General features: G+C 34.7%; 1 protein-coding gene across 1 annotated transcript in view; it reads left to right on the top strand.

Annotated features, from left to right (window-relative positions):
• The first annotated feature begins 2,985 nt into the window (after nt 1–2,985).
• The window catches only part of LOC130452744 (uncharacterized), a 111,132-nt gene continuing 101,586 nt past the window's right edge, over nt 2,986–12,531 (top strand). The window contains exons 1-2 of the mRNA XM_056792161.1: nt 2,986–3,217; nt 11,952–12,305. Of these exons, the coding sequence (XP_056648139.1) occupies nt 12,043–12,305 (263 nt within the window). The 5' untranslated portion in view covers nt 2,986–3,217; nt 11,952–12,042. The remainder of the gene's footprint in view (nt 3,218–11,951; nt 12,306–12,531) is intronic.

Raw genomic sequence — 12,531 nt, 5'->3', positions numbered from 1 at the left:
ACCATTCCAAACTCTTCAATACGTAAACCAAGTAAGCAAATCTACGGATACTACGTTGGCAAAATTACCAAATGAAATTCGGGATGCTCCGTCGAACAAAAAAAAAACGTAGTATGCGCATTTTTGGACATAGAAGGCGCCTTTGACAATACTCCACACCAGATGAGGTTCTTAAAATAACTAGATGCTTGAGCAGTACATGATACAATCATAATCTTCTGTCGAACAAAGAAAAAGTGGATCCTTAGGCCGGCTCTGTTCAGCTGCAATGGAATTTCAAAATTCGGCGAACTCGCGCGGCTTCTTTCATCTACTTTCTATAAATGGCGAACGCGCCTATGATGTTTCCTTTGGAAAATTCTTATTATAACAGGCGGTTTATTTACAGTATTTCTTTTGAAATAATTTCTAGGTGAGTCTATCTATTTGTTGTTTTTTTTTGTTCTAAAAGTTCGTAAAATTCTATTTAGAATATATAAATTTTATTAATTCACCCCGCGGATAGAAAAATTGTAAATAAATACGAAAAACGTTACAGTATGTATATTAGAAAAATGGATCCTTGGGCCTGTTCTGATCAGCTACAATGGAATTTCAAGATTCGGCGAATTCGCGCGGCTCCTTTCATCTATTTCCTTTGGAAAATTCTTATTATAACAGGCGGTTTATTTACAGTATTTCTTTGAAATAATTTCTAGGTGAGTCTTTTTATCTATTTGTTGTTTTTTTTTGGTTCTAAAAGTTCGTAAAATTCTATTTAGAATATATAAATTTTATTAATTCACCCCACGGATAGAAAAATTGTAAATAAATACGAAAAACGTTACAGTATGTATATTAGAAAAATGGATCCTTGGGCCTGTTCTGATCAGCTACAATGGAATTTCAAGATTCGGCGAATTCGCGCGGCTCCTTTCATCTATTTCCTTTGGAAAATTCTTATTATAACAGGCGGTTTATTTACAGTATTTCTTTTGAAATAATTTCTAGGTGAGTCTATCTATTTGTTGTTTTTTTTTGTTCTAAAAGTTCGTAAAATTCTATTTAGAATATATAAATTTTATTAATTCACCCCACGGATAGAAAAATTGTAAATAAATACGAAAAACGTTACAGTATGTATATTAGAAAAATGGATCCTTGGGCCTGTTCTGATCAGCTACAATGGAATTTCAAGATTCGGCGAATTCGCGCGGCTCCTTTCATCTATTTCCTTTGGAAAATTCTTATTATAAGAGGCGGTTTATTTACAGTATTTCTTTGAAATAATTTCTAGGTGAGTCTTTTTATCTATTTGTTGTTTTTTTTTGGTTCTAAAAGTTCGTAAAATTCTATTTAGAATATATAAATGATTTGTTTAAATACAGTAAGTTAGTTTAAAATGAATAGTAGTAGTGAAATCGCGGAAATTATTAGGATGTAAGAGAGTGTTTATTAATTCACCCCACGGATAGAAAAATTGTAAATAAATACGAAAAACGTTACAGTATGTGTATTTTTGGACATAGAAGACGCCTTTGACAATATTCCACATGAGTTGATGCTGTTAAAAGGACATTAGATGCTAGAGCAGTAGATGGTACAACCTCCAGACAGATGTCACAACTACCAGCCACTGGATCAGCAGATATGAAAATTCGCAAGATTCTATCCTCCCGTTTAGAGGATATAAGGGGTAGTTGCATCCCCAATCATGTGGAGCTTAGTAGAAGACAAACACTTATGAGAATTGAATGACCTCGACTTATCTGGTCAGGGATGTGTCGATGACAGAGGTGGTTTTGTGACTATAATAAAACAACCTACATGCAACCTGAATTATCTCCACTAGGTAAAAAAGAAACTTGATCTCAAGCCCTTCAATATAGACGGACAAGCCATTGAGTGCAAAAGGCAATATCCGGGACTCACCCTAGATAGTAAACACGAAAAGGAGATAGAGCCACGAAAGCTCAGATGGTGTACATAAATTTAGCACGGAAGAATTGGGGTTGTAAACCAAAGATCCTAATGTTATTTATCATCACGTATGGGGTATTAAAACTGGTGTAATCACCAAATCAATCTCTCGAATGTGCAAAGACTGGCTTCCATATCTACAACATGCCCAATGGCTTTTATTAGAAGTGATTATAAATCTTTCCATAGGGAGAAACCGAAACCTCTGTCAACAAATGATCAAATTTGAGATATGGCTCAGGATGGAATACCAAGAAAGTTAAGCTTTGAGAAAAAATTCACCTCAGTACAAAGCTGTAGAAGCTAATGGGATCAATATACCACATTGCAACTTCTGTACTAACAAGGAAAATTCCAATTCCTTCATAGTGTAGGCCATTGAGCGGAAAGAAGAAGAAATTGAGGATGGAAACCAAAGATCTGCCGTGCAATCTTCATTTATTATTGGAAACCGTTGGGGAAAAACTCGGAATGTTTAGAAAAGGAGTCATCAGGTGTAAGCCGAATCCCAAATAGAAATAAAATGGATAGGAAGGAAGAGACATGCTATCCAACGGTACACGAATGGTTTCAGCGGACAGATCTGTGAAGGGGTATACAGGGGAGTTCGTGATCAGGATCATGGCACGAATTTATGAAATTATTGTATTATCGTTGGTCCTTAATAAGTCTGGGGAATTTCAAATGGATCCGACATTTTGAAGTGCTCCAAAATCGACTATAAAGCATAAAATTAATTTGTACGTAACTTCATTCAGTACGTTGTTTTTAATACAACTATAATTTGATCTTCGAGTTTGATTTATTATTTCCGGATAACACTTTATATGAAAAAAAAAAAAACTAATTAGGGTAATAGAGGTATTAAATATTGTTTTTATTTAAAGATACGACCTCCTAACCCTTGTCGAGTAGGGCCACTGGTGCGTCGTCGATTCTTGCAACAATCAAAACAAAGGTTGCAGCTCATCGCGAAACCCTGCGCGTTTTGTGTACGCACGCGCCGTGTGCGGAATGAGGAAGTGTCTGCGATGAGAACTTGGGGGGTTTCATGCGCCGTACAAATCGCGACTGCCGTGGCCGCGGGTAAACAACCGGCTCGTTTCGATCTTTCTTATGAGCCGCGGACGTAACTCGAAAAATTATAAGTGACTGAATGTTTCGCCGGTTTCCTTAGATCGGTTCATGTGTGTGATTTTACGTAATATTCTATATTAATAAGTGTAGTGTGACTAAAAGTACGTTGATATTCGTGAAGGTGAGTTTATTATTTATCCCACTGACAGGTTGCAGTTGGTGGACTGTCAAGTTTTATTTACTTCCATTTTAAGGGTGCCTCGATGTCTGGGGATAATGTTTATCCAACGCGTTTATATCGTAGATGCGAGGTTTAATTATAGGTTATGGGTCGAATTCTACTCCAAAAATAGAATGGGAAAAAATAGATTTTATTAATAAAATTTAGTTAGTAGCAAGATAAATAAATTTTTTTTATCGATAAAAACATTGGCAAATAATATACTGTACAATGTGTTTACAAAAAGTGTACGCAAAATTGTATCACTGTTTACAAAAAATATACGAATCTGACTCATTTTTAATTGTTCTATTTGCTAGATGTAATAACGGCGTTCTAATTATTTAACAAACAATTTTTAAAGCGTAGTTACCAGTCCCTTATAATGGTTGATAAATTGCCTTTGAATTCACGTAATTTGCTAATTTTATTTCCATTTAAATTAGTCTGATTTGAAGGTTAAAAGTTTTATAATACAAAACTGCAATGTAAACAAGACGAATTAATTTTGAAATTACGTATATAACCTCACATTATTGTTTGTATATAGGGTTATGATAAAAACATGCACGAAAGTTATATCAAAGTTTTGGTGTTCACAATTTTTGTTTTTAATAGGAAGCTACGTTTTTTTACATTATTTATCACAGGATTTGTTCAAACTCCCCCGTTGCCGATGCCTAATTCCTTCCATTAAATCTGCTAACTTGTCTGGTCGGTCAACTTAAGATCAGGTGACCTAGGCGGCTACTACATACCACGTCTTACCAAGATTTTCCATCCGAAAGATATAAAGACCAATAAATGAAAATAATTTTTTAGTGGCATTGAGTGTGTTTTGTCTAAACCCAATGAGGATTTTCCCGAATCCAGTAGCGACAAAATGTAACAATAAACTAAGTCCAGACGTTCGAAAACTGTGTCCCCCGTTCACTAGCTTCCATTTGATGCCTAATTCCTTCCATTAAATCTGCTAACTTGTCTGGTCGGTCAACTTAAGATCAGGTGACCTAGGCGGCTACTACATACCACGTCTTACCAAGATTTTCCATCCGAAAGATATAAAGACCAATAAATGAAAATAATTTTTTAGTGGCATTGAGTGTGTTTTGTCTAAACCCAATGAGGATTTTCCCGAATCCAGTAGCGACAAAATGTAACAATAAACTAAGTCCAGACGTTCGAAAACTGTGTCCCCCGTTCACTAGCTTCCATTTGATGCCTAATTCCTTCCATTAAATCTGCTAACTTGTCTGGTCGGTCAACTTAAGATCAGGTGACCTAGGCGGCTACTACATACCACGTCTTACCAAGATTTTCCATCCGAAAGATATAAAGACCAATAAATGAAAATAATTTTTTAGTGGCATTGAGTGTATTTTGTCTAAACCCAATGAAGATTTTCCCGAATCCAGTAGCGACAAAATGTAACAATAAACTAAGTCCAGACGTTCGAAAACTGTGTCCCCCGTTCACTAGCTTCCATTTGATGCCTAATTCCTTCCATTAAATCTGCTAACTTGTCTGGTCGGTCAACTTAAGATCAGGTGACCTAGGCGGCTACTACATACCACGCCTTACCAAGATTTTCCATCCGAAAGATATAAAGACCAATAAATGAAAATAATTTTTTAGTGGCATTGAGTGTGTTTTGTCTAAACCCAATGAGGATTTTCCCGAATCCAGTAGCGACAAAATGTAACATTAAACTAAGTCCCGCGTGCCGAAGCAGCGAGATCCAGACGTCCGAGATCTGCCCACTTCGCTGCCTCCATAAAAAGTGATCCTCGATTCAAAACGTCTCGCTTGGGTTCGTGATAAGTATGTTGGTTTTCCCTAAAACGTGTACCAGGTATATACGTGTATAGGTAAGGTGACTTGGAATTTCCAAAAACGGATACCTTGGGTCAGGTATCAGTCAGACAAGGGTCGAAGGATTATTGAGGAAGAAAAAGTCAAAAAAGAAAGAAATCCGGAACAGCAGTCCGTTGATATATCGATTCGGTTAAACCTTACAATCATATCTAGGTGTCTGAGGAAGACATACACAAAAAGACCATAACACCATATGGTGTACATGACGTTTGGGTTACGGTTTGGTGGCCCAATCCTTCCAACGTTTTACGAGGTGCTTCCATGCCTGTGAGGGCACCGGGGGTCGTTCCATAATCGCCAGTATTGAAACGATTAAACCAACGCTGTGTCTTCCTCTTCAATTTCACATATTTTCCCTGCTGCCAATGTCACTTTTGTTTCCAATAATTCATTAAATGAAGAAAGTATGTTTAAAAGAAAGTGGAGTGTACTTTTCATAGAATTAGAGTTTAGTCTAAATATGATTAAATTAAGGCGTAAGAGTTTTTGCATATAAAAATCGACATTACTTACGAAATACCCCCTGTAACTTAGAATTAAATCGCAGTTTAACTGAAAATTTGAATTTAGTACGTCACTGAGTTTACATTAATGATATTCAAACAACTAACTCGTATGAAAAAACAGATAGAACTCCGTATAACATAAAGCGTAATTTCTCGTAATTAAAAATCAATTTGAACGCACTCGAAATTTAATTATATGTGGTAAGTAAAAAACCAACGAGATGATGGAATAATTTGTTGTAGGATCTTCCGGAATTAAATAGGCGTTAAAGAATAATATAGAACAGTTACGCTTAACCGAGTAACTATTATTGTAAAAAGTAATGCGTTCACTGATTATTCCAAAGCAAATGGACCATATAATAATTGAAGTACATCTTCTTTCAATTGTGATTGTAACAGTTCGCGATCTCATCAACAGAAAATACGATTTTTTCGGTCAAATTTATATAGAAAATGGATAAATGGACGTTCTGGGCGTCCTGCCGGCGAACTCGGAGCCAGGTCTGCTCTGGCTGATGGTATTATGTTGGACAGGAAATATGGATAGTGATGATCCGTTGCTGTCTACGGTATTGGGGCGGCTAATTTGAATGACGACACCAGTGTGCTGGCACAATTATTATTGCTATTGCAATCCACAGGGAATCAATTTTTTTCAATACCAAAAAAAGTTGTTTAAGACCTATGAATAATGCCACACACTTTTCAGAAAGTCTGACTAAAGCTTCTGTACCAGTTTAAAATTACGTTGCATGAGTGAAAATTTTTGACCACCGCCAGTTCAATTTTATCCTTTACTACCCCGTAACTTGGCCTTCAGCTTTGTAAAAAACAGTCGGACAAGATCAGATCGGGGCTATAGGCTGTGAAGCTACATTCGTGTAGCCTTTGAAAGGGAATCAGAATGGACTGGAGCACAACTTACTTTGTCGCGCTTGTTTTCAATAATTTCTTGATACAATTGCTTTGTAAATCAATTAAAATATACCCACGAGATCCCAAAATATTGTAACGATCATTTTTTTGGTCCTTCACGATGACACTCTCTGGAATATATTTTAGATGTCGGATCTTATTAAAAGACCGTAGTTACAATTGATCAGATTAGGCTTTCTTTGTCCTCGCGGCAGTCACCGTCAAAGCACGTCCCGTACGTGAGTCATCTTCTAATGATTCTCGTCCCCAGCGAATCAAATAATGGGCACATGTCACCGTAAATATTTTCCAATCTGTTTTTGATTTGTTTTGGTGCCCAAATCGAAGCAGCAAGTTGAAACTTGCCACTGACGCGTACATTTTGTGAATATGATTATCATTGAAGCTAATTCCGGTCCTGTATCTTATTTATAACCTCTAACTGCGCCGAACCTTGACACTGGAAAATATTCAATAGTGGTTATAAATAAAATGATAAATGCCAATTTGTTGCTGTTAACAATATACCGTTTTAAATATCTATTTATAAACATCGAATCTATGATTAATTACATCGTGAGGATATACTATGAAAATATTTGTATTTATAAATTCATTTCAAACGTTTAATAGTTTACAAGATGACAGGTTGAAATGTTTTCGATGTGGTAGGTAATTAATGTAATATATGAGAAGAGTTTACTGACAATAAAAAAGAAGAATCGATACATCTCGTATGGCCTGGTCCGGTATGCTCTTAGGCTAATTTTGTTCTTAATCCGGATCTGTTTGATGTGTACTGTACTTAATTCCATACATTTCTTTCGCGCTTATGTGCCTATACTTTTTATAGTTTCTATGTAACCCTAATTGGATACTAAAATAGTTGTCTATTATAAAACAGTATTCACCTAACTACCTCGCCATATTGCATTAAATTAACTGGTTCGTTAAACTTTTTATAAATAAACAGAGCCGAATTTATGAATAAAGTGTTTCAATTCAAACCGGATATCAATTTAATAAATAAAAATTTTATTATATCTACAAATTTTTAAACAACAACATTGGGATTCACGATATAAAAGCCTCAATTTGATTTCCGAGATTCGTGGATTCGAATGAAGATTCGATTTCTAACGTTCATCACAAATATCTAACCTGCATCGATTTCGATGATGGGACATAATTAAATTGAAACTTTATTTTATCTATTCCACAATGCGAAGATGTTTTCGATTTATAATCGATTATTAAATCGAATAACTTCTTCTTAAGGTTGAGAAGGCCTCAGCTGCCGGGGCTATTCGGCTTGTTTTTTAGTGACTATCCGACTTCCTATCTATGGTTTTATTTACAGTGTGGACTTGCTAATATTGCTGAGTTCTATAAAATGATGTTAGAAGCACAAAAAAAATTTGATATTTTATTATATCTACAAATTTTTAAACAACAACATTGGGATTCACGATATAAAAGCCTCAATTTGATTTCCGAGAATCGTGGATTCGAATGAAGATTCGATTTCTAACGTTCATCACAAATATCTAACCTGCATCGATTTCGATGATGGGACATAATTAAATTGAAACTTTATTTTATCTATTCCACAATGCGAAGATGTTTTCGATTTATAATCGATTATTAAATCGAATAACTTCTTCTTAAGGTTGAGAAGGCCTCAGCTGCCGGGGCTATTCGACTTGTTTTTTAGTGACTATCCGACTTCCTATCTATGGTTTTATTTACAGTGTGGACTTGCTAATATTGCTGAGTTCTATAAAATGATGTTAGAAGCACAAAAAAAATTTGATATTTTATTATATCTACAAATTTTTAAACAACAACATTGGGATTCACGATATAAAAGCCTCAATTTGATTTCCGAGAATCGTGGATTCGAATGAAGATTCGATTTCTAACGTTCATCACAAATATCTAACCTGCATCGATTTCGATGATGTGACATAATTAAATTGAAACTTTATTTTATCTATTCCACAATGCGAAGATGTTTTCGATTTCTAATCGATTATTAAATCGAATAACTTCTTCTTAAGGTTGAGAAGGCCTCAGCTGCCGGGGCTATTCGACTTGTTTTTTAGTGACTATCCGACTTCCTATCTATGGTTTTATTTACAGTGTGGACTTGCTAATATTGCTGAGTTCTATAAAATGATGTTAGAAGCACAAAAAAAATTTGATATTTTATTATATCTACAAATTTTTAAACAACAACATTGGGATTCACGATATAAAAGCCTCAATTTGATTTCCGAGAATCGTGGATTCGAATGAAGATTCGATTTCTAACGTTCATCACAAATATCTAACCTGCATCGATTTCGATGATGGGACATAATTAAATTGAAACTTTATTTTATCTATTCCACAATGCGAAGATGTTTTCGATTTATAATCGATTATTAAATCGAATAACTTCTTCTTAAGGTTGAGAAGGCCTCAGCTGCCGGGGCTATTCGACTTGTTTTTTAGTGACTATCCGACTTCCTATCTATGGTTTTATTTACAGTGTGGACTTGCTAATATTGCTGAGTTCTATAAAATGATGTTAGAAGCACAAAAAAAATTTGATATTTTATTATATCTACAAATTTTTAAACAACAACATTGGGATTCACGATATAAAAGCCTCAATTTGATTTCCGAGAATCGTGGATTCGAATGAAGATTCGATTTCTAACGTTCATCACAAATATCTAACCTGCATCGATTTCGATGATGGGACATAATTAAATTGAAACTTTATTTTATCTATTCCACAATGCGAAGATGTTTTCGATTTATAATCGATTATTAAATCGAATAACTTCTTCTTAAGGTTGAGAAGGCCTCAGCTGCCGGGGCTATTCGACTTGTTTTTTAGTGACTATCCGACTTCCTATCTATGGTTTTATTTACAGTGTGGACTTGCTAATATTGCTGAGTTCTATAAAATGATGTTAGAAGCACAAAAAAAATTTGATATTTTATTATATCTACAAATTTTTAAACAACAACATTGGGATTCACGATATAAAAGCCTCAATTTGATTTCCGAGAATCGTGGATTCGAATGAAGATTCGATTTCTAACGTTCATCACAAATATCTAACCTGCATCGATTTCGATGATGGGACATAATTAAATTGAAACTTTATTTTATCTATTCCACAATGCGAAGATGTTTTCGATTTATAATCGATTATTAAATCGAATAACTTCTTCTTAAGGTTGAGAAGGCCTCAGCTGCCGGGGCTATTCGACTTGTTTTTTAGTGACTATCCGACTTCCTATCTATGGTTTTATTTACAGTGTGGACTTGCTAATATTGCTGAGTTCTATAAAATGATGTTAGAAGCACAAAAAAAATTTGATATTTTATTATATCTACAAATTTTTAAACAACAACATTGGGATTCACGATATAAAAGCCTCAATTTGATTTCCGAGAATCGTGGATTCGAATGAAGATTCGATTTCTAACGTTCATCACAAATATCTAACCTGCATCGATTTCGATGATGTGACATAATTAAATTGAAACTTTATTTTATCTATTCCACAATGCGAAGATGTTTTCGATTTCTAATCGATTATTAAATCGAATAACTTCTTCTTAAGGTTGAGAAGGCCTCAGCTGCCGGGGCTATTCGACTTGTTTTTTAGTGACTATCCGACTTCCTATCTATGGTTTTATTTACAGTGTGGACTTGCTAATATTGCTGAGTTCTATAAAATGATGTTAGAAGCACAAAAAAAATTTGATATTTTATTATATCTACAAATTTTTAAACAACAACATTGGGATTCACGATATAAAAGCCTCAATTTGATTTCCGAGAATCGTGGATTCGAATGAAGATTCGATTTCTAACGTTCATCACAAATATCTAACCTGCATCGATTTCGATGATGGGACATAATTAAATTGAAACTTTATTTTATCTATTCCACAATGCGAAGATGTTTTCGATTTATAATCGATTATTAAATCGAATAACTTCTTCTTAAGGTTGAGAAGGCCTCAGCTGCCAGGGCTATTCGGCTTGTTTTTTAGTGACTATCCGACTTCCTATCTATGGTTTTATTTACAGTGTGGACTTGCTAATATTGCTGAGTTCTATAAAATGATGTTAGAAGCACAAAAAAAATTTGATATTTTATTATATCTACAAATTTTTAAACAACAACATTGGGATTCACGATATAAAAGCCTCAATTTGATTTCCGAGAATCGTGGATTCGAATGAAGATTCGATTTCTAACGTTCATCACAAATATCTAACCTGCATCGATTTCGATGATGTGACATAATTAAATTGAAACTTTATTTTATCTATTCCACAATGCGAAGATGTTTTCGATTTCTAATCGATTATTAAATCGAATAACTTCTTCTTAAGGTTGAGAAGGCCTCAGCTGCCGGGGCTATTCGACTTGTTTTTTAGTGACTATCCGACTTCCTATCTATGGTTTTATTTACAGTGTGGACTTGCTAATATTGCTGAGTTCTATAAAATGATGTTAGAAGCACAAAAAAAATTTGATATTTTATTATATCTACAAATTTTTAAACAACAACATTGGGATTCACGATATAAAAGCCTCAATTTGATTTCCGAGAATCGTGGATTCGAATGAAGATTCGATTTCTAACGTTCATCACAAATATCTAACCTGCATCGATTTCGATGATGTGACATAATTAAATTGAAACTTTATTTTATCTATTCCACAATGCGAAGATGTTTTCGATTTCTAATCGATTATTAAATCGAATAACTTCTTCTTAAGGTTGAGAAGGCATCAGCTGCCAGGGCTATTCGGCTTGTTTTTTAGTAAATATCCGATCTGTTTGCAGAAAACTGTAGGCATAAAGTTGAATAAATAGAACCTTGCTCTAATAGTGAAATCTGTAGTAAAGAAACTTCAACTGGTGGTAAATATAAGAGTTGCGTTGGTGACCCATGGTATGAATATTTCCCCGAGCAATTGTTGACTATTGGTGAAGCCTGTCGACGAATTGAGCGGGAAATGGGTTGTGGGAAAATGAGCAGAATTTTGGACTCAAGCTTCTGGGTCAACTCTACCTGAAGCAGACTATGTTTTTATAATTTTCAGCTGCAACTAGATTATCTCTAAGAAACCTTGATAAATCTTATATCTGAACTAGAACGTAACAGCGAAAATGTCTAAAAAACTTCTGCTTGAAAGCTTACTTGCTGACAGATTAAAAAAAAACTGTGAAAATCTTCAGTTTTAGTTATATTAGTTTCACTAGAATAAATGAGTGATGGTATAATATGCTAATACCATTAAATTGTTTTTGGAAGCAAAGTAAAATATATGATAATTGAAAGAGGATTTTGTATTGTGAAAATTTTTTGTTTCAGATACGCGAAATGTGGTAATTTCTCAAAATCCTCCGTTCCTAATGGTGCTATAACTTGGATTCGAGTTCCTCATTAGCCTCGCCTTGTAACCATGTTATCGTACATGCTTCCGGTAGATGAGAAACCTCCTCCGGGACCACCAAAGAGTCATTTACAACTCTCTTTGAGTGGCGGCGATCCGGTAGCCAACGGGAGGACGTCCACGCCTATTTCTAAGGAAACTAGCGTCAGTTCTTTTGCCAGTGATCTAACCACAGCTACGGCTAGTCATAGTTCAATGACTACTCCTACTAGTACAAGCGATAAGGGGAAACCCAAGTTGATGGTTAATGGTAAACATCCTACTTTGAAAAGGTAGATTTTTATTGCAAAATATATAGTAGTTGTATAAAAAATATTAATTAATATTAAAATACATTGCTTAGAAATTTATTTCTTGAACATAACATCTTCTAAATGTAAACCGTTGCCCTCACGTCATTCATTTAATCAAGCGTGTTAAATCGAGACTGCGTGGAGGCCTACTTATATCATCTCTCCTGGAGATCAATTTGACACGAAAATTTCACGAACTCCTGGC

The sequence above is a fragment of the Diorhabda sublineata genome, chromosome 2 (assembly GCF_026230105.1).
Source record: "Diorhabda sublineata isolate icDioSubl1.1 chromosome 2, icDioSubl1.1, whole genome shotgun sequence".
NCBI lineage: Eukaryota > Metazoa > Arthropoda > Insecta > Coleoptera > Chrysomelidae > Diorhabda > Diorhabda sublineata.
This window is presented reverse-complemented; position numbering and strand designations above follow the sequence as displayed.